A 24,133-nucleotide genomic window follows, 5' to 3' on the forward strand; every position below is an offset into this window, starting at 1 on the left:
TTTTCCATCCCTTCCCCTCCTCATATCTCCTTAAAAAATCTCTGGAACATGGTTTTTTAATATTTTCCTTTCTTTTCCTTCACCTGCCCTTGTTAAGTGAGACTCGGAAACACACTGTATAAGTAAGCATATACACACAATAAGTTACCTACAATAACCATTTCAGAATTTCAAATAGAAGAAATTAGTGCTTACACGTGCAGACCGTCATATATACCATGAGCGTGTAGAGATACGTAGCAAAACAACATAATACGAAGTTTAAACAAGTTTTAATATTCGCGACAATATGAAATATTAGAATTTTAGCAATGCATAGGTCTCTCGTAAGTTGGAGGGAGAGACGGGCAGTTTTCATTCATGTTGGAATACGGCTCCAACGTGTTGTATAGAGGTAGTTCCATACGATATTTACCAAGAATTTGACAAAATGGAAGCTTGTCATCACCATTGTTGCACCAATTCGGAAGTCGGGTTTGGTTATTTTCAAAGATTTTGAGCATATAAGCATCACGAATCTGTAAAACAGCAATGGAAGTGTCACGAGGCTGCGGTCTAAAACGGATATGAAACATGATAATGAAATACAACCTATGGTATAATTGTTATTTTCCTATTGGTTTATTCTGTGAAACATGATGTTATAATTATTAACTATTTTAAATTGCCAGGTGCGAAATAAATAAATACGATAACCTTAGGGCGTGTTCGTTCACAGAATCCATGGGAATTCAAAGAAATTGGAATTAAAATCCCATGTTGGAATTGGAATCTTAATTTCCTTTTGGTGCGTTCAATTGTCAAGGAATTGAAATTGGAATTCAATTCCTTCAAATTCCTTTAACTAAAGGGATTCTAAATCCTTCCAATGTGGAGGATTTTAAGTTAATTCGTTGGAATCTTTTCTCAGAGTTTTTTTTAACGAGAACAACGAATAAAATATTTTGGTTTTTTTACTTTTTTTGTTTTCGATTTATATTTTGGTTATGAATTAATTATTATTATTTTTGAATATTTTTTGAGGGGATTCTGATCTTAATAGAAAACCTCTAAAAAATTCAAAAAAAATAATAAAAAAATCATAACACAAAATATAAATAAAAAAAATCTAAAAAAACTAAAATGTTTCCGCCGTTATCCTCGTTACAAAAAAAGAAAAAAAGAAAAAAGAAACCCGATTCCAATTCCTTTGTCAAACGAACACATCAAGCATGGAATTGGATTTCAATTCCTTAATTCCAATTCCTATTGGAATGTTCATATTCCAAATCCAATTCCTTCCAATTCCAAATCCAATTCCAAATCCTATGCAAATTCCAATTCCATTCCATTCCATTCCATTCCGTGAAACGCACGCGCCCTTAGTGTTTTGAAAGGGATAATATATTATCATGAAATTTGGAAAAATTTTAAAACATATAAAAGTATGTGAAATTGAATTAAGATATTTTTAAGAATCACATATATTTATTCATGACTTATTATCTTTGGAGGTCAAATAAACTCATTTAGATTCCAAATTTCAACTTCTCAATCAGAAAATTGTGATAATCAAAAGTGTATATATGTATCGGAGGCAGCAAGATGAGTTAGTCAGGCGGGTCAGGTAACAGGCCAAAATAAGTTCATGTCGAAAAGGGTCAACTTTTTTGTATGGGTCAAAGTTCACTTGGTTGACCCGCAAACACCTTCATTTTCCATTTTAAAAAGAATTATAGATGATATATATGTTAGATATGATTAAAAACAATATTGATATCCTTAAAATATCCCGATTCTTTGAATAAAAAGACTTATGCGATTTTCAACCATCATAACGGGATCCTTTTATCAAATTTATCTTATCATTTAACTTTGTTCGAACCCTTCAAAATTGCTACCTCTAATTTATACCGACATGAATTTGGAAAATTACGAGACTGCCCTTGATAGTTTTGAGATATGAAGCTTAAAACAGAGATACTTACAGTGAACTCGGTTACTTGAACAGAATCCGCAACCGGGCCAAAAACTCCAGCAGCTTTATACATTTGAAGAATAAAGGCAACACAAGTTGTAGACTTGCCATCACTGTAAACCCATTCATCATTCTCGGGAATCGTGAGCAATTCATCAAAAGATATACCTCGTCTTTCGGTCTCTTCTAAGATTCCATACAAGTCGAGACCCTGAAAGTAGAGGTGATAAAATGGGCAGGTCCGACGGGTTAGATAACGAGTCAAACCCGGTTTCAAGGCATGTAAACAAACCGAATGAACACGAACAAAGCATGTTTTGTTCGGTCGTTTAACTTAAACCGAACAAACGTTCGAACACAAACAATTAAATGAACAAAGTTTTCTTTTTTGCGTTCGTTCGTTAAGAAAATGAACGTGTTTGTGTTCATTTACGTTCGTTCCTTAACAGTATAAATGAACGGTTTATGAACGTAAACGAACGTACATAAGTGAACAAACATTACTAGGCTAAAACCAATCATAAGTTATTAAAACGAACGGTTAATGAGCGTAAACAAACGTATATAAGTGAACAAACATAACTAAGCTAAAACCAATCATAAGTTACTAAAACTAGACTAGATGAACATAAACAAATGTAAACGAACGTTCACAAACATAAATGAACAACCGAGACAAATGTTCATGTTCGTTTGTTTAACTAAATGAATTCATGTCCGTTAGTTTGTTTAACTAAATAAACAAACATAATTCTCGTCGAACACCTCACTAAACATCAGGTTCGTTTACAAGCCTACAGCGGTTTGGGTAGAAAAGGGTCAGTTTCCAGTATTGGTCATCAAGTTACTTCTAATTATAAAAACAATATTATTAGTTATCCAAATGATTGAATAAAATTAACCCTTATGACCCGTTCATGCTTTAGCTAAACACTGCCTTACATCTATCCGACCCCTTTTAAGATAAAACAAAATAGAAGCAAAAATCGACCTGCTTTTAAGTAAACAGGTTGAAATTATCACCTAGAAATTATTGCAACCTTAAAAAAGTGAAATATTAACTTCAAAAATGAACATTTACCTCGGTCCCAAGACGCATATTTAGGGCTTCATTCCACATATTGGCAGCATATGCTGGCTGCATTCTAGTCCACATAGACATGACAGAAATAACCTGTAATGTATTTTATACTTAAAACAATAGGTGCTCAAAACCGAACATTATATAGAAAACTAGCATTCGTATACGATAAATTTAACAATTTTATATAAAACGTAGGTAAGTATACCAAGTGAGCATCGATAGGCGGCGGATAATTATCGCCAATAGTGTCAATCCAACTAAAAATCATGTTATGATAACCGTAAGGCTTTCCGGACATGCTTAGAGCATATTCCCATGCTGCAGTGTTATTCCACTTTGCACGTATCTCAGGATGTAAAGGTAACAATGCTATTTGTGGGTTAGATTCGTCTTTAAGTGCCAAATCCCACCATTCATCCCATGGTATTACCACAATTATTTCTTCACCCTACAATAACACCATCAAAACTCAAAATTCTTGAAAATAATTGTTAAGATTATTAATTAGACTACAAACTTCCCAAATGTGACCAAAAGCTTACTTAGTATGCATTTAATAATTAACCTACTATATAATTATATTTAAAAAAAACAGATTACTATTTTGATATAATATGATTTTTATTCATCATACTAGAACAATTTACTATTTGAAAAGAGTTGACTTATGTCAAGTTATATCTTAACTGGGATAGATATGCTAACCACAGACTTAGGGCTATGGTTAACAACTAATCATAACCAATCAAAATCATCTCTACGTGTTTGGTGTTCAGAAAAAAAGCACCTTAAGTAGTTGATATTTTTGCCTAAAAAATATAATATTTTCTTTTTACATTTTAGAAAAACTAGCTGTTATCCATAGCCCCTTGGTTAGCAAAATCAGATTAAAAAGAAGAAAAAAATTAATTGAAAATGGGTTCGGGTCAAATGGGGTGAAACTTGAAAGTAATCCAAAGGGTATTTTAATGCATAAACATGCCAAATCCATTTATTTTAAATATCAGACTATTACTATACCAATATAGTTTTCATACTTATATATGACATACTACTTATTTATTAAAATATTCAAATAAAAAGTGTTTAGGGTCAACCTGGCCCGTACCAAAATTTATCAGTTCAGACCCGTTACCCAACACACTCACCCACCCATTTTTCCACGTATTAAAAGATTTTATGATAGTATTAGTTTTTGTCCAAAACCTTTTATTGATTTCTCTAAATTTACTCATATACTATGTTATTTTAATTATAACTTTTATATATGACCTAAATTGGTAGTTTAATCCAATAAACGGTTTCTTGCTTACGCAGTTACGTGGCACTTTTCTGAACTACCAAAAAAAACCACCAACTTAAGTTTGTTACAGATAATTCAACTCTTATATTTAAATGAATTTCAATACATCTTTACCTTTTCGTTCTCGTGACCTGATTCACCAACCCAAAGATTTCCATACTCATCTTTCATACAAACCGCTGTATGACCTGCAAATGCACCCGTGACCCATTTCTCCAATGTTTCGAACCCGCCCCATCGCCCACGGATCTTTGAAACAGCTAAGAAATCACCCGAATGAACATCATTTGGATCAATGGTTGCACGCCATGGTTTAGGCCGTGTCTCAAAAGTAGCACCCATGTGGTTCTTTAAGAAAGCAAGGTTTGCATTTTGACCATATTTTGTGTTGGAAAATAGAGGTAAAACATCAACCAACGAAAGCAATGTTCCTAGCATTCCAGATGGCATTAAAAATACAGAAACACCGTGTTGTTTTACCTGAATATCAAAAATTCAAGATGATAAGTGCTGATTGTGGAATCAAATACACCAAGTTTATAAAAAGATAACAAAATTAATGTGGATCAGAGCGTACATATTCCAACTCTGCGGGTTCTTCCCATGATTTGAAGTCTAAAGTATGTTCACGTGATATGAAGTAGTAATCCCATGTAATCCTGTAAGGTGTAGCAAAGACATAGAGATCCATACATGTATAACTGTTGGCTTTAGCAGTCTGTAGAACAAAACAAAAAAAATGGCTCAATATCAACACAACCAAGACTCTTATTCAACTTAAATATTTAGTAATTTAAACCATATTTGCCTACTTCCAAATTTTCCAACTATAATACAGGTTAAAAATATATTTGGATTAACTTAGCAAAAATGTCTATTTCAAGCGTTTGTGGCAAACATTTTGTGCCTTCGGTTAAAATCATGACATGGTAACCAAGTTTAAATACTATTCCAATAAATTCACTCACTCAAGCTTCAATAATGCATCAGTGTTATAAAAAAATTTCATGATTGTTTAAACTAAATGGCATAAATGGAACAATTATGAAACTAGGTTCTAACATTCACCTCCTATTATATGTTAAACTCGGAAAGTATAATCAGTAAATACAAGGGCTGGCATAACAGATCAAACACGACACGATAAGACACAAAAATCTATGGTGCTAGACACGAACATGACAACTAATCATGTCGTTTTTCCCAGACACGAACACAAACCCAACACAACCTGTTTAGGGACACAATAAATATCACTTATGTAGTGAAACAAATGTTGCAAGAAGTTCATGGACGTCTTAACTAACACATAAACCTTAACATATTTGGAACAAAAACCCATAATAGTCTAAAATCAAATCATAACATCCACTAAGTACGGAATATATTTTATCTTTTAAAAACAATTAAATAATATAAACAAGTTTAAACAGGTCATTAACAGGTTAACAGGTGTTAATCTGTTTAGACACGAATTTAACCAGGTCTTTAACGTTCCGTGCTGTGTTAACTGTTAACAGGTCCATGTCATAAATTGTCACCCCTACTAGTTAGGCCAGTAAACGAACCGAACAGTGACAAATGGAAGCATGTCCAAGTCCGTCCAATTAACTTTAACCAAACACGAACACCAACATATAATCGAACAATTTTTTTTGTTCGGGTTCCTTCATTAAGAAAATTGGCATGTTCATGTTCATACATTTAATACCTAAACAAACAGTTCACCAACGTAAACGAAAATAAACAAACAAACTTACAAGAAAACAATTGAACAAACACAAAGATAATTGACCAAACAAAAACAAACATGATAACATTAATGAACACAAACAAACAAGTATCACACATTTGGTTAATTTACAGACCTATTAACAAGTTAACAGATTTTAATCTGTTTCCACACAAATTCAATCACGTCTTAAATGTGTCTATTTAACACACGAAACCTGTTAAGCTCAAGCCCAAACTCAAACGTTGAACTCTGTGTCGTATTAACATGTCCTGCTAAATATTAATTAAGTTTCATATATGCTCCAAGCCTCCAATTAGGTCACTAAATATTAACACACTACAGAAACTTACACATGTCTATATCAATTATCACCACAGAATGAAAACAAAACAAACTAAATCAAAAATATATCAGAAACTAGAAACTTAAACCCTTGAGATAGTTGATTAGGTCACTCAATATTAACATTTATTATTTATATAATACTTACAGAACATAATCAATTATTCACCATGTTTATATCAATTTTCACCACATGATTCAAAACAAACTAAATCCACACTAACTAACCGCGTTCATGAACACAAACAAACATAATACGTTAATAAACATAAACAAACGAGCATTACACATTCAATTCGTTTACAGACCTACTAACAGGTTAACAGATTTTACACATTCAATTCATTTACAACCATACCAAGTAAATCCCACCCATAACGAAGCTACCAGTAGGGTATGGAAAGGGTGGGATGCAGGCAAACCATATCTCGATAGAGACACTGCTTCCAGAGAGACTCGCTACTAAATAGTAATCAAATTTCATATATGTTCCGGTTAGGTCACTAAATACTAACACACTACACACACTTACACGTGTCTATATCAATTATCACATCGTAATGAAAACAAAACAAAACAAACTAAATCAAAACATATATCAGAAACTAGAAACTTAAACCTTGAGATAGATGATTAGGCTATGCAGTAAATATCGCCAATATCTCAACAAATATATCGGTTATCGGTCCCTTGGTAAAATATCGAAAAGAATATCAGTACCAATAATATCGGTGATATTGACTGATATATCACCGATTTTCCCGATATCAGTTTTTCAAGTCTTAACTGTCAATTTTTAGTTTTTAATGTTAAGGGTCTTAAGTCTTAATCAATTCCTACTTGCTACAATTGTTAGTGTCTTGTAAGTTGCAAAAGGTTAATTTGCTAATGGTAGGAGAGTATTTTGAATTGTTAGTCTTAAATTGCCATATATATAAAATCTTCATGATATTAAAATTAACGATATCTCACCACGATAACCGAGATATCTCATATATCGGTCCGATATTTTTCCGCATTAACTGCATAGTGATTAGATCACTTAATATTAACACTTATACAGAACATAATCAACTATTCTCCACATGATAAAAACAAAACGAATTAAATCTACATCCACTAACAGTTAACGTCAAACACATATCATAAACTCAGAAACTTAAACCTTGAGATAAATCATTCCACCGCCTAAACCTCACTCATCCCCTCACTACACTATAATTACACTAGATTGTAAATATAATTACACTACTTGACACGTTAATTTAATTCATACTTGATCCAAAACCTATACACATATACATATATATAATTAACAGTCAATCAAACATATAAACTAATAAACCTTAAGATAAATCATTCCACCGCCTAAACCTCGATCATCGCCTTGCGTAATTACACTATGTTGTATATATAACTAATTACACTCCTTGATTCGCACAGTTAGCACGTTAATTTAATTCGTATTTGATCCAAAACCTATACACATACACATATACATATATACAATTAGCAGTCAATTAAACATATAAACCTTAAGATAAATCATTCCACCGCCTAAACCTCGCTCATCGCCTTCCGTAAGCTCCACCCTCGCCTCGTTCCCGCCAAAACAAGCACCAGTCCACTGAACCGATCCATTACCCGGCGAAATCGTACCGACGAACGACGGCAGCAAGTCCACGGCCTTACCGAGGCTGTTCATCACCGGCCACGATATCTGACGTGGCAGAACCGGTAACACGTCGTCGACGGCGAACGGAAGCTTGAAAGAAGCCGCGAATTGGACTGCAAAACCTAAACCTAGAAATAGAAAGCATAGTAATAATCGTTTGTGTAACTGCATCGTGGAGTCAATCGGTTAAAGTATGATGATGAATTGGTTGAGTGATTGGTTGATTGATTGTTAACGAGTTTGAAGATGATTCATTGAACTGTTTGGGAGTAAATTGTTTGGTGGTGGTGTTGATGGTGATTATTATTATTATTATTATTATTAAGTCAAAGTTTGTAATTGGAAGGAGTTGTGTGGATATCGAGACGGGGGTTTTGGATTTGTTTGATATTTTCCAGAGTTTCTGCGTAATGGATTTTAAATCGTTTCGGTTTCGGTTTTAATTTTAGGTTGGTTTAGTTAACCGGTTTATTTGTTCATCAGCGGGAACACAGACCGTTGATTAGGGATGAACATATTCGGTACCACCGAACCGATACCAGTGCCGATTTGGTACCGTCGGTACCGAATCGGAACCAAATTTGAGTTTTAGTATCAGTACGGTACCGGTACAGTAAGGTACCTATATTTCCCGAATTTTACATTAAATACATGTACCGTCTCGATACCGTACTGGTACCGAACCAAAAATTTCGGTACCGGTACCAAGAATTTATGATTTTCAGGATCGGGATTTACGGTTTAAAACCGATTATGTAGAAACTGGTTTTGAGCCGATTCAAACTGTAGGTTCGGAACCGGTTTGTAATTTTCTTCACCAAAACTGGTTCCAAACTGGTTAGCCGAACCAAAACCGATCATAAACTAGTCAAGAAATCGGTTTCAACCTGAACTGAAACCGATCATAAAGTGATTTTGACTTTTGTTGACCAAACCAGTTTTGAGTTTTATGCTGGTTCATGCACCTTTACTAGCGGCCAACCCCGCCTGGTTTGGAATCCATCGGGAGTTTCTCTCGAATGGCATAACCCCTGGTTCCAAGTCCTCTCGCATCCTCGGAGGAACCTTTTCCCCTAATGTCACTTGACACCAATTGCGCAGTCACAAGAGTTGAAACCCTCTAGCGTAACGCATGCATAATAAAACGCCCATTTTGGCTCATTATTCGAACTGGCGACCTTCCGAATAAAGCCTAGTTCTTATTTTCATTGTCATAACTAACTGGGCTAGCCGTTTTCTTTTAACATTAACTTTGTTTTCTTTTAAAATTCTTTAAAAGTTGTCTTTGTAAGGGACTTTAGCACATCACCAGATATATATGAGGACACCATATAACTAATTGAATAGTTCATGGGCTTATATCTAATTTATGTTAACAATTGATATCTCAACAGTAACCTTTTTCTCCTTTGTTTCACATTTTCCACCTATGTTCATGTACTTCATTTAAATTTTGTTTTCACTTAATTGCATGGTTGGTTTATGTGGTTTACATATATTGCACGTTTGATACTCAAACTTAACTAATTACACACTTGATCCTAGATGTTATAAACTTATTAGTTATTATTAAGGTGGTATAAAGGTGTGAATTTTCTCACTATGGTGGTCCTTACCCATTAATGCCGTTAACTTTTTCAGTTAAATCTATGTAAATTGACCAAACTACACTCAAACAGCCTCGTTTAGTCTGGACTCCACAACTCCACTTAGGGGGAATTCGACTCGTCCAAACTTGGTGGAGACGAGCCGGTTATTCATTTTACACAAACTTAACTAAAAATATTTAACAACGTTAGTGGGTAAGACCCACCATAGTGACAAAATTCATACCTTTAGACAACCTTAGTAATAAGTTGTAAACACTAGGATCAAATGTTTAATTAGTTAAGTTTGGGGATTAAGCATCTAATATCTACAAGCCACATGGGCCAACCCTAGACTTGTAGACTTAAATAAAGCTTTTTGTTATTTTTTAAGCATTTTACACTATAGCCCTTATACTTTAACCAATAACAAAATGGGTTCTCATACGCCCACGATCGCAGACATCGCTCGGCAGCTCAAGCCCACCATCTCTTGCTTCAATGTAAAGTTAAAGACTATTTTGTTAGGCTCTCCGAAAATTATAACCTTGTAATCCGCTTGGTGTTTTCTTGAAGTCAACGGGTCGACAGGGGAATTCAAAAACTAGCCAATCTTACAAGCAAAAGTGAGTGATTTTATTTATAGTTGGAGGACTACATAGAACTTTATGTTTTATAAATACTTAAGAATTTGATTAAGGCTTTTATGGCTAAGTTGACTTGTATATATAGTTGATTAAGTTGCAAGTTTATAAATGGATATAGGGTGTAGTGGGGATGCAAACGAGCCGAGCTGCTTGAGTTACTCGAGATCGGCTCATTAAAAAGCTTGATCGAGCCGAGCTTAATCGAGCCTGAGCCCGAGTTCGAGTCTAAAAGTAAGCTTATTAAATAAACGAGCCCAAGCCCGAGCTTCACTTATCGAGCTCGAGCCAGCTCACGAGCCTATCATCTATATTATTTTTTAATATATATATATATATATATATATATATATATATATATATATATTTATTTAATAACTATTAATTAATATATATAATCGTATGAAAAAAATAAATAATATATATTATTTCATGCATAAATGTATAATAGAAAAAATATAAAAATAATTATAATTATATAAAATATAATTGATAAATAGTAAAGAGCCGAGCTCGAGCTTGAAAATCTACTCACAAGTGGAGCTCGAACTTTGAAAATAGAGCTCGAAACAAGCTGAGCTCGAGCTTGAGCTCTGTGTAAGTTAAACGAGTCGAGCTCCAGCCTAGTAGAGCTCGAGCTCGGGCTCGGCTCGTTTGTACCACTAGGTGTAGGTATGTAAGTGGTAGCGTTAAATTGATGAATATGGGATTGAGCTGAGTGTGCAACACACGATATCTAATTAATATAATCATTGTTTAAACGTTCCCTAAGTAAACATCTTGAATGACCGTCGTCATTCGACAAAATATGATCCTTGCATGTGTGTCATATGATTTGAGTCCTAATAGATAACTATGTGTGCTTTGACAACTGAAGCGCTAAATAAACTTGTTGATAAGCGTCGTAAGATACAAAAGAATAAAAGGATTGACTGGCAATTTAAGTTGTTGCATACTCTTTAACTCTACTTCTATATTACAGTTTGGTTTTTTTAAACGACGGGACTTAAACCCTCACCATTTGGAACAAGAGAAATCCAACATCCTATAGAAAGACAAAGGTGTTATGTGACACATTTGTTGAAATAATGCATGATAGAAATTTTTTCAAGTATCAAGTTGTTAGCATTTGACTAGAGCATGCAATATATGCATTTGTTGAGTGTTTAAGATGCTGGTATGAATTTACGTGTGGGTTGGGTGGGGGGGGTCGGTCTTGTCTACGATACGCTCCATATGCAATAATTTCAATGAAGATACCAACTATTAGTTGTGAAGTTGGCAAAGATGTTTGGAGCTAAGTGTTGGCGCGGTGCGAGCTCCCATTGATTCAGGATACATTGGTGATTAGTATGATGGGTCATGGGATACCGGCAAAAATCTATTAAAACAAAAGGGAATATAAAAGGCAGTGGGGAGATTTTTTACGACGTTGTGGAGCATATGGAGGTCGAGAAACAAGGCATCTAAGCAAATGATTGCATGCTCAGGTAGGATTTTGGAAGAGATTCTAGTTACGTCTTTTCTTTGTATCAAACATAGGGCGCATTCAACGTAATTTCATTTTTACTCGAAAATTGTAGCTCGGTTTTGTTTTCGTTTGAACTCTAGCTTCTTCCTAGAGATGGTCTTCATAGACTATCGGATGCTTCAAGGCTGGCCTGAATTAATTTGCATATTTTCCAATTTTTGGTCCGGTCCAAACACAACCGAACCACAAGCCTATTCAAATCTTAGCAGCTTAACTTCGAGTCATTTTATAATTTATATACATGTAACCCTAATTTCTAACAAACCGTCTCATCAACCGCAACAAAATCAACTATACAATACAACCATGTGAACTCATCTACAATAACTTGAAATTTTAATTTTTTTGGCCAACAAATGTCTTCTTTACCTGCCTTAAAATCATGAGACATGACATGATACTAGATACGAAATTATAAATTGCTTAATGGGCTCAAGCCCACAGAAAAATTTGGCGGCCCGGCCCATATTTATACGATCCCAAACAGGAAACAATTTGATTAGCAAGGAAGAAGCAGAGCACTGTCTTCAACAGCCAAAGGCTGCCTAAATGGGTTCAGCTGGACCTGAGCCGAAAACAAATGGTATCAGGCCGAAAACCAAATAAAAAATAAATATATTATACAGTCGTTATGCGCATCAGCACATACTTAAGCTAATAACGTGCTAAAAAGATAAATTCATTTTGTGATATTAGATGTACATATACGGTAAAACCTCTATAGTTTAATAATGTTGGGACCGAGATATTTTATCAATTTAGCGAGATTTTACTATATTGATAAATTAATAATTTATTAATTTAAAGAGGATTTACGTATGACCTTTAATTAATTTAATTTGTCAAGTTCGTTGTTTCTTAATAACAAATTAATTGAACCGGTCACTTGGAAAGAAGCATTGCAAGCTGCAACAACTCTTCACTAACATTTTGTTACAATACAAGAAGACAATGCCCTAACTCTTAAGTGCAATGAGGAAATTTATAGATTCAATTTTTACACGACAATTTTAGAATTTAAAATCTTTTAGTAATTACTTATTTATAGTTTCGTTGGGATTTCAAAAAAGTTTTTAGTTTATTATTTTATCGATCGGGGTCCAATTTTGCACTGGTACTAAAGTTGGGACTGGACAAATTATTATTTATCGAGGTTACTAATTTATAGAGGTTTTACTGTACTAAGAATATGAAATATAGAAAACAGATATTTATAAAACACAAATATAACGATAACTAAAAGATATAGCGAACTTACAGGAACCGTGAGTGGAGTACCGGTCACAGAGGTTATACAGTTATCTGCAAGACGACAAGCTTCTTCACAATAATCAGAAAAAATAGTTGGAACTTCTATTTCTCTTATCAATTCCTGAAATCACAATCCAAACGGGTCAAACTGAGTCAACTGGTTAAGCTTAAAGTATACACAAACTTAAACTTCATATAGATAAAAGACATACGATAGTCGGTAACCAGCTTTTGTAAGCAGCAATACCGGCATTTGGAGCAATGATCAGATCAGGAAGAAATTCCTGTACACAAAGATACGTATCGTTTATGAAGATTATTTTTAAATTATGAAAATAATAATAATATATACCTTGGTGAGTTCTTGATAACGGTCATGATAATAACCTGAATGAAACCTTAATGTAATCTTTGAAGAATCATCAGTACTTTTACGAGTTTTACAACTGCAGTTTGCCTCCATGCAATGTGCATAGCTACAAAGACTGAGTGTCTCGCCATCCCTATTTACCAGCTGCCATATCAGATGTTACATTCAATATTGGTTATGTGAAAAAACAATATTTATAAGTATAAAAAAATTATATCTTTTAAAAGATATATACTTGAAGTAACTATTAAATGCCACATCAGATGTCATGTGGCATTTACACTTCTTAGCAAACATGTGATGCTGACCTGTCATGTGGAACAGCGGGCCCCACGAAATCTATATACACTTGGACTCCAGGAAGAAGAGCATGCAACTCCCCAAAGACGGCAGCTTGATAAAGTTCCCGCTCTGGACCTTTATATAGAAAGCTCATTAAGTGAAATGAAGAATCAAGTTCTAAAAATTATTTAAAATAAATAAAAAATAAATAAAAAGAAAAATGCTTGTGGAATAATACCTAGGTAGTGTATGCAAAGTTCATCTGTAGTTTCAGCGGTCAACTGTTTACCAAAAGCAAGTTGAATGGCTTGATATATGGTGACCGGCTGGAATAAAGTCAAAGTACTAGCAATAGTTATCCACCAAAGATGACTAAATAGCTAGATATAACCATATACGCATATTATTCTGCAAAATTCTATTTTTATTATTCACGAAAAGTAATAGTAGTTTAGTACCCAGTGAAGAAGAAGAGCAACCGGAGAATCTAAAGGGACGCCTCGCCATTCATAATATTCACTCCGGCTGCATAACTGTTTCTTTAATATAGACAAAGGCCCTGCATATTGAATTTGTATAATTTAGTTTAAGAAACAATAGTAACTGATTTAAAAAATACGGTAATTCAAAAAGGGGTAGCCGCGCAGCTTGTTGCCCGCTTGCCTTCTGTTTCGATGTAATAATAATATTAATAATAATACTCGAAAACAATAATACCTGTACAAGGGGATAATCTACTTGACAGGCTCCAACCCTTATCAGACGTTCAAATAAAATGAATAAAACAGTGAGATATCATCTGCATTTTAATCACATCTGTACTTTAAACATTCGAATGATAAAATAATAATAACCAAAATTCAAAACCATTTAATGATGTGAAAGAAACCTCAAATGAACCAATGAAAAAAGCGAAGATCCGCAACTGCATTCACAGATCCAGATTCCTGCACGGTGGATTCCAAGTTTATCTAAGAATGAGCACCTGGTCTCCACCTTTTCACACACCTGCAACAATTCAATCAAATAAACCAATTAAACCAATCAGAATTATCCAAAACCTTAAAGATTCTTTCATCAAGAGAACACTTTGACTTTTGAGGTCAAAGATTTGACTTTTACAAACTAGATTGATTCAAGATGTTTTACTTATGCACCAATTTTAACACATTATAATTAGGGTTGCAAATGAGACGAGTTGCTCGCGAGATACTCGAGATCGGATCGATAAAAAGCTTGAAACGATCCAACCCTGAACCTCAAATAAAGCTCGTTTTAACGAGCTCGAGCCTCGTATGAGAAGATTGTTTACGCTCGTCAAGCATTAACGAGCCTTGTGTGTTTTTAAGGTTCAACTCTTTTGGACTTCTATGTACTAATTTCACACTGTGCGGCCAACCTCAAGCCGAGCTTTGACTCGTTTAAGGTTTTCTGAAAATAGATAAAAATACTTAAAAATGTATATAAGTTGATTATTTAATTATAAGCGAGCTGAACTAGAGCTCTTGTAAGTCAAAACGAGTCAAGCTTGGGCTCAACTTGTTTGCACCCCTAATTATAATTCTAACAATCTTCAAGAAATTGCATAGTTCATATCAATCTTGGAGTAGAAAATTGGACTCATGATCAATTACCTGATAAGTAGCTTCCTTGGAAAAAGTAAAAGGGAAGTCATTGAGCAGCTTCACACAACTGATTTGTTGTTTTAGTCTTCCACATTCTTCTTTGTGAACACTCCAATGCGATATCTTAAACCAAATTATTACATTCACAATTAGTTAAAACCGGATATCAGAAATTTTCGAATAGTTGATACTTGATAACAGTACTAGGGTGTAAACGAGCCGAGCCCGAACTCGACTAGGCTCGAACTCGGCTCGTTTTGACTTACGAGAGCTCGAGCTCGGCTCGTTTCGAGCTCTTTTTCTAAAGCTCGAGCTCGGCTTGTGAGTTGTTTATTCAAGCTCGGGCTGGGCTCGCTTATTATATATTAATTAATTAATTTATGTACGTTTTAAATTTTTTTAATATATTTTGAGGAAAACCTTAAACGAGCCTAAGCTCGGCTTGAGCTTGTGTCGTACCTTAACGAGCCAAAGCTTGGTTGTGCAGTGTAAATTAATGCATAAAGTCTAAAAGAGGTAAAACATAAAAGATAAATAAGGCTCGTTAACGGCCGAAGAACCTAAACAAGCTTCCCATACAAGGCTCGAGCTCATGCACGATAACTAAACGAGCTTTATTTGAGGCTCGGGATCGCCCGAGCTTTAAAAGGTTCGACTCATTTCAAGCTTTCTATCGATCCGATCTCGAGTAGCTCGCGAGCAGCTCGGCTCGTTTGCATCCCTAGATATCACTATCCGAGTCCGTAACCAAAATTTCGGATTCGGATAATACAAATTATAAAAAAAGTGCATTTATTATTTATTAATTTAAAAAAATAATAATTAAGAGTTAAAAAAATAGACTTATTTTGGATACCCTAAAAATATTATTCATACTTATTATTAATAATTAAAAATGTATATTTCGGATGTCCGAATCTTCGGATATTTCAAGTTCGGTGTTTCGAATAATTTGGTTTCTGTTTCGGAAAATGATCATAGGCATCTAGGGGTGTGCATGGTGTGTTTTGGAGCGGTTTTTGGCTAAAACCAAACCGAAAACCAAAACTTCGGTTTTTGGATTTTTGAAATCGTTTAGGTTCTGTTTTTTCGGTTTCGGTTTTTTTGTTTTTTGTCATTTGAGCTTGAAAATTTTAGGCCGAAAATAATGAAGTTAGGTATATATAATTTTGTTAATTGTTAACTAATAGACTATTATGCATCCGGCCAAAAGTATTTTACTTGTTAAAGTCTTATAAATTACTTAAAGTAAAATCTAGAAATTCGGTTCGGGGTTTTTATTATATGCAAAACGAAAACCTAACCAACAAAAATATAAAACCAAACCGTCAGTAGGCTCGAGCTCGGCTCGTTTAACTTACACAGAGCTCGAGCTCGGCTCGTTTCGAGCTCAACATTCAAAGCTTGAGCTCCGATCGTAAGTAGATTCTCAAGCTCGAGCTCAGTTCGTTACTATTTATCAATTGATTTTTATATAATTATAATTATTTTTATATATTTTTTCCTATTATAATTTTATGTATAAAAATATATATTATTTAGTTACTTTTAGTTATTTTTTCATAACATTATACATATTAACTAATGATTAATATATAAATGGCAGACTCGTCTAGGCTCGGGCTCGATTATTAAACGAGCTTACTTTTATGCTCTAGCTTGGGCACGGGCTCGATTAATTAAGCTAGGTTCGATCGAGCTTTTTAACGAGCCGATCTCGAGTAGCTCCGCGAGCAGCTCGGCTCGTTTGCACCTCTAACCATCAGTCTTGTTTCGGTTCGGTTTTTTCGGTTTTTTCATCAAACGAAGGTGATCCGCAGAGTCAAAATATTATGCAATATGATCATCTAGGGTTTAAGCAGCTGAAGATATAACGAAAACCTGATGAGAGGCGGAGCAGTAGAATACGGCACCACAACCGTCGCATCGGCGATTGGCTCCGCCGGAGCACCGCCGTGAATTTCCCGTCGCGGCACACTCCATAATAATATTATTATTTACAAACTCGGTATTATTGTTGTTGTTGAATAAATAAGATATTAAGCAAGTAGGTAAATTTTTTTACCGGTAGTTTGGATCACTAACAATCTATGGTCCATTTGATTATCTTTATTTCTCGAGTAGGAATTGCCCTGGAACCTCAGTAATTGTGATACGTAATGCAACAAGTTACTTATTTGTTGGGTATTAGGTTGAAACTCGTGTGATACACGGGTGGTTAAAAAATGACAAAAAAATGAATAATTAAGTCTATCATAAACAAATTTCAGATTAAGAAAGTTAAATCACGGATCTAATTAAGATTTAAAATAATGAATTAGCAACAAATTAATTATAATTTATTATATTAACGAGAAATTCTAGAAATTAAATGAGATTTAATTTAATTTTGTTTATTTTATTAACAAGTTATGAGAATGCATGTTATTTATTAAAAGAATTATTTTATTTGTAAGAAATGATAAGAATGCATGTTTTTTTTAAAGAAATGTTAGTTTAATATATATATGGATAGATAGATTTTAAACCCTTCTATTTTTAACATTTAGGTCTATGGATTTTGAAAATTAGGATGGAGGGGGCGTGCCCCGGCACTACCCACTAGCCCATCAATTACCGGCCACCACCTCAGCTGTTGTAGTTGAACCCACTGAAACCCGAACCCGCATGCACAACATTACCCTGCCAACTCTTTGCTCCTTCTCTACCTTACACGCACAAACATGTTTCTCTCTCCTCCTCTTTTCTTCGGATTGTATCACCTACACAAGCTACCCAAAAAGAAAAATGGAGGGAGTGGCAGCGGTGTTATCAGACTACCCGTATCACCTGCTCCCACCCCCTCCACCCCTATAATTTGATGTTTTGTATGTTTTATTAGGTTCTAAGCATTCTCTCCACCATCTTTAAATCCAAAATTACAATAAAAAAAAACACTACATTTTATCTCTAATTTTTAATTAAATAATATTTTTATACCTTTATCTTTACTATTTCTCTCTCTTTCACTCACAACCAATTTCAACAAATTAAAAAAAAATATATATGGGTGAACAGTAGCTTTTCAAATATACAGAAAAATCACTGTATTTTCTCTCTTATCTACTCACAACATCATAAATCAATTGCTAAATTATAAAAACCTCACTCACAAAATTTGATGGTTTGGATGTGAATGCTCTAAAATTGAATTTTGTCTTTGTATTTCTCGATTAACTTTTCCATTATCTGTGACGATTTTATTAATAAGAAACATCCAACTAGACATGTATACGCATTTCAACACAAATACGCCCTGGTTCGATATTGAGAAAGGAACATAGGCTAATTCCTTTTGTTATATTCATTTCTTGCCTACCTCTTTGCTTGCAACATAATGCCACCCTTGGATTCCATATTCCATACTTCTAATTGTTGGAATTGGAGGCATCTCCTCATGCTTATCTAACAATGAAAGCAATGTTTATGATCACAAGTACATTAGAATATACTCTCTTCCATTAGAAAATGTCATTTGCCACCATGTGATGTAACCCATAGAAATATTCAAATTAATTCATCTTTATAAAGTACGTTGTTAATAACAATAAATAAAACAAGTAGATAAATAAGATGGAGAGAATATTTGTTACTTATGTATTAGCTTAAGAGCAACTAGGCCACATGAACTTTGACCAGTCTTGGATTCGATGCTTTCTTCATTTCACTCATTTCTTTATATATTATTTGTATTTGTATTATCATTTTATTGTAAAACTTATGAATATAAGTACAAAACAAATAAAAGAAGAATATATACAAACACTCACTTTTTTCCTCAATTTTTATATTTGATTATGTAATGACTAATGAAAGTGTTTAACATCTATATGCATTAAGGGTATGTGTTGTGTGTAGGGGTGTTCTTCGAGTTTGTTTTTTGGGTTTTGGGTTTTTCAGGTCGGGTTCTTCGGGTTTTAGTCTTAATTTTAGACCTGAAACCCAACCCAAATCACTCACGGTTTTTTCAGGTTCGGGTTATTTGGGTTCAGGTTTTTTCAGGTTGGATTAATTGGGTTTCGAGTATCTGTAAAAACAAAAAGGAAATAAAAAAAAAGTAAATGAAAAATACAACGCGAAAACTAAACAGCACGTTCTTTTTTACTCGTTACGTAGATAACCAAGTAATAAATAAACATAACCGGGTAAAACAACATATTCTTAGATTATGGTTGTTAATAGTCACAAAAAGAAAAGATATATAAGCAATAAATAGTCGAACAACCATAACAGGTGGGATAGGAACAAGTGGAATGTGTGGAGTGCGTTTCGTATATTTGTACATACCTAATAATATCATATTTTTAAACAAATAGTTTATTCCGGGTTTTCGGTTTGACCCGAAACTTAGAAATCAGACCCAAGAACCAACCCGAATTACTCTGGTTCGGGTTCGAATTGGCCTTTTCTCGAGGTTGGATTTTTCAGGTCAGGTTAGTTTGGGTTCGGGTTTTCTCGGATTGGGTTTCGGGTTTTGGGTAAAAATGACAGCCCTAGTTGTGGACTAACTAAAAAGAACATAACGTCCAACCACATAGCCAATGGGTTTTAGCTAACTCATCGCTTAATTATAAAGGCGTAGGTTAACTCGAATTAAATAAAATAAATAAATAAATAAATCAAAAAAAGTTTGATTGGTTGTTGGACGGACCCCAGTTAAATTCATTCATAACGCTCGTTAATGGGTTATTGCCCTCTCATTAATACCGCCACATTAACGTCCATACGCGGTGTAACCAACGTTGATGTGCTTGTTTGGCAACTAAAACGTGCTAGACGTTAATGGAAAACACATAGTCCAACAAGTTTACCAAGACAATAAAAGTAGCTGAAATAATTACTCTTGAGGGAAAGACAAGTCTTTGGCAAAGTGATTAAAAAGTGAAAACCACTTTCAATTGCTATAAGCAAAGGGAAGTGTTCGACACATTCAATTTCCCATTACTTTTGCCTTTAAATCATCACTTATCAAAATTAACCAATCATAACCCCCATACAACAACTCCCACAAAAATTTACAACCCACAATAGTGTGAAATTAAAATTTCACTATTGATAACTCATCATCAAATATATTCTCTTACTTTATAAATTCTAATTTATATTTCTAAATAATATACATCATACAAATATACAATGTAAGTTTGTGGGACACAATGACACGGGGTTCTTTCTGAGACGCCCCTTTCATTTTAAGGGCATCTATAATAGAGGGGCTAAAACGTTATTTTTTCATGTTACGTCAATATCACGTGTACATAGAGGCTTTTTCATTTTTATGCCCATTGATTGAAACATTTGTAATAATTAAATATTCTTTAAATTAATCAAATAAAAAAAGAGAGAGAGAGCTATGATTGGTCAAACATGAACCTTGACGGAGTTGCTAGAAAAACGTGAAGTTTTCTTTGTCAAAAACGTCCTAGGCATGGTAGTGTTTGGGCGTCATAGATGGTTTTTGGGTGTTGGCAAAGCACACCGTGAATGCCCTAAGCTCTCTAAAAACACTAGTTTTAAAGTTTTCAGTTAGTTGATAGACACAATTTTCCAATAGACAGCATTTGTTTATATAAATTCAATTATGGAGATGAAATTAATGGTACCAAAACACATGAACCTCTATTTAATTGTCATTAACCACCAAACTTATATTCTCATAAATATATTAGATTTTCTTGGATGTTTTCCATTTAATGTTTAATAATTCTTATTTATTATTCTGAAATATTTCAGTGTTACATGTTAAAAATTCCAATCAATTGTTATAAGCAAACCTCCAAACCAATTTCCATGAACTATCATGTAATTAATTGAGAAACAAAATATAATAACGCATTTTAAATAGTATTTTATTTAATATATTGCATGTTAAAAGTTACCATTTTCTGTACTTTGTAAGGTGTTACTATTGTTTAATCAAAGGGAGGTTACATGCCATAATCTGTGTAGCGAAGGGCAATATAACATAGAATGTCTTGGTTTTCAATCTGTTCGGGTTATCAAGTTCGATTTATTCAGTTTTGATTTTAGACAAGAAGGTGAGTATGAAATGACAAAACCGCATTATCTATATCATATTTTAGAACTAACACTAATCCTAATTTTAATTTACTTATATTGACCGATACATTAGGGTATGTGTTATACATAATTCTCCATCATTCGTCACGTTATCTATAGTCAATTTTTTCCGACTTTGCTCTTAGGCATGATTACAAATGAGATACGTAAACTTACAAGAAAACTTCTTGAAAGCGGGAAACAAGTAGAAATCAAGTGTAAACCTATAACAAATAATACGAGTCAGGTCAGTGTCGACCAGTAGGTGATAATATTATTAAAACTCTTATGTAAAATTAATAACCATGAAACAATTGAATATCATTTCTTAACATGATAACATTACAAAGATGAAATGAATCACAAGAACAAATCATTTTTTTCTATTTATATTTCTAAACATCTACCAATATGTCATCTTTAAATCACCAAATCCTCCAAAAATACCAAAACTTAAAAACAAAACAAAAAAATAAATCTTTTCCTTAACCAAATATCCCGAATCCAAATCCAAATAATATTCTAAAAAACTACGACTAAATGAAAAAAATCCAACGGTTGAGATCTCTTCCTATACAGATCATACACCTTCCAAATATGATCCAATGGACACGGTCTATTCTCATCATACCGCACCCACGGCTTCCCTTTCCCGCTCCAATGCAACAAACTAACCGGCCCCGGATGCAACGACCGACAACTCCCTTTCACATTATTCCCACCGAGCCCATGCTGATTCCATCGATGATCAATCGCCTCGATATCTCCCGCAAACACCAACAAAAACGGCGGCAACGATCCCAGCTCATAAATCCGCCTTTTCCTTTGAATCTCCATCCAATTCTCAATTTTTCTACGGTAATCCCCCCGACGAAATCTATTTAAGTCCATCACCATCACGCCCGTGTTAAAATAACACGGACGCGATCTAATTCCCGTTCTAGTTCCCGTGCTGGTACCCGACCCGAATGTCTGATTCAGATTCGGGTCGGACCAGAACACGTCAGTAAAGTAATTAGTAAAATTCGCGTGGCAATATTCCGGGGCTCCGATAACCCGGTTATTATTTAATTTTATATTCCATAGTTTTATAACATCATCCACCAATACAACATCACTATCCAAGTATATAACCCGGTTTATATTCGGGTCAAGTATATCGCCTAAATAGTTTCGGGCGTAATTCAACGGGTTCTCTAAGGCGACCCGGACTGACGTGGATATTAAATTTATGACGTCATCTTCCCGGAAGATATAAACTTTGAAACTCAACGACGTAAACGTGTTCCTGACCAATCGCGTGAGGACACGTGGACTCGCCGGATCAAACTCGGCGGCGATGAAGTGGAAGAAGATGTTCTCCGGACAGGACGCGTGGCGGAGGACGGAGTGTACGGCGGCGATTGAGCCACGTAGGTACTCGGAGTCTAGCGTCATTGCCACGTGGACGGTGGTGGTGGAACTCCGGCAGTGTGCGGCGTTGCGATACTCCGGCGACTCGGTGAACTGGAAGAACTGGTCGCCGGAGATGACGTCATCGGTGGACGGAAAAGAGCGGATGCCGATGGAGAGAAGTGGGAGAGATAGTAGGAGGATGATGTGGAGAGGATTGATCGGAGATGACGTCATCTTTCCGGCGAAAGATTTGGTTATTGGATTGTTAGTGTTAGGGTTAGGGTTTCATCTCCGGCGAGAATGTGGTCAAACGGTCAACGGCAACTGTGTGTGTGTGTGTGTTGAGATGTAGAGATATGTGTGTTTATATATGTGTGTGAATATAGATACAGGTGAGAGTGTATGTATAGCTTGCTGGCAAGAAAAGACGATACCATGGAGATGGTTTTGGATCACGCTGCTTGGTGGCGCGTGGGACTTTTGTAAGTGGGCAGATGGTTAACTTAACTACCCGAAAATGAAATCAGTTTGAAATCGATCGAAACCGTAGTTTTGGAACTGATTTGTAATTTTCTCTATCAAAATCGGTTTCAAATTGGTTAACTGAATCGAAACATGTCAAAACTGGTCAAAATCCCAACCGAAACCGATCATAACCTGGTCAAGAAACCGGGGTTCAACCAGAACGAAACCGATTATAAACCAGCCGGTTTCAACCCAAACTGGTTTTGAGGTTTAAACCGATTTGCACGCCTCTAGTTTGGCTTACCAGAGCGGTCTATAATCACGATAATATAGGTCATTTTTTGTCATTGGGTTACCCAGGATGGTCAGACTTTATTCGTTAGTCATGAAAAATGAAAAAGCTGATAATTTGCTAAAACTCACATGAGTAAAAGGGTGTTTTAGAAACTTGGTGATAAGCCTAGTCATAAAAACCATATAAAATAGTAGTTAAGTGAAGGGATGTGATATTCAGACGCTAGCCATCTCTTTTAGACACCATTTTGTTAGGGCTTATGTGACTCGTGTAGTCCTATACGAGTCGAATAGATGTCGCATGCGCGACAATCCGAGCTGTATAGTCCCTTGCGACTTGTATAGATGCCTAGTTTTGCGTGCTATACAAGATTCTCGGGTGAAGTAGCATTAAAGTAATATTGACGAATATAAGATTCGCCATATGAGATTCTATTGAAAATTATTTGACAGGATGGATATTCTACCATAAATGATCTGACAAAATGTAATTTT

The 24,133-nt window shown here is 34.7% G+C and overlaps 2 protein-coding genes and 1 pseudogene across 3 annotated transcripts; all 3 read right to left on the bottom strand.

The window, feature by feature from the left end:
• Window positions 1-208: 208 nt before the first annotated feature.
• LOC143619099 (uncharacterized) lies at window positions 209-8,200 on the bottom strand. Of its 2 annotated transcripts, none has more exons than XM_077091117.1 (7): window positions 7,956-8,200; window positions 4,922-5,062; window positions 4,459-4,824; window positions 3,247-3,489; window positions 3,039-3,131; window positions 1,968-2,168; window positions 209-518 (listed from the first exon to the last, which is right to left on the bottom strand). In XM_077091117.1, the coding sequence occupies exons 1-7, from the start codon at window positions 8,124-8,126 to the stop codon at window positions 306-308; spliced, it is 1,428 nt and encodes a 475-aa protein (XP_076947232.1). In that variant the 5' UTR covers window positions 8,127-8,200; the 3' UTR covers window positions 209-305. The 2 variants fall into 2 exon arrangements, with proteins under 2 accessions (XP_076947232.1, XP_076947233.1); XM_077091118.1 differs by lacking the exon at window positions 7,956-8,200 and adding an exon at window positions 7,767-7,808.
• Window positions 8,201-12,336: 4,136 nt separating this feature from the next.
• LOC143619157 (uncharacterized) lies at window positions 12,337-17,368 on the bottom strand. Its single transcript, XM_077091160.1, has 10 exons — window positions 17,267-17,368; window positions 15,395-15,508; window positions 14,687-14,768; window positions 14,219-14,319; window positions 13,999-14,086; window positions 13,787-13,895; window positions 13,461-13,611; window positions 13,321-13,392; window positions 13,116-13,229; window positions 12,337-12,422 (listed from the first exon to the last, which is right to left on the bottom strand). Exons 1-10 carry the CDS (start codon window positions 17,366-17,368, stop codon window positions 12,357-12,359), a joined length of 999 nt encoding a protein of 332 aa, XP_076947275.1. The 3' UTR covers window positions 12,337-12,356.
• A 4,638-nt stretch (window positions 17,369-22,006) lies between these two features.
• On the bottom strand, window positions 22,007-23,113 carry LOC143619100 (putative galacturonosyltransferase-like 9 pseudogene; annotated as a pseudogene).
• Between the last annotated feature and the right edge of the window lie 1,020 nt (window positions 23,114-24,133).

Source organism: Bidens hawaiensis, unplaced genomic scaffold, assembly GCF_021521415.1.
Source record: "Bidens hawaiensis isolate Kalapana, Puna unplaced genomic scaffold, B.hawaiensis_p1.1 tig00002414_1, whole genome shotgun sequence".
NCBI lineage: Eukaryota > Viridiplantae > Streptophyta > Magnoliopsida > Asterales > Asteraceae > Bidens > Bidens hawaiensis.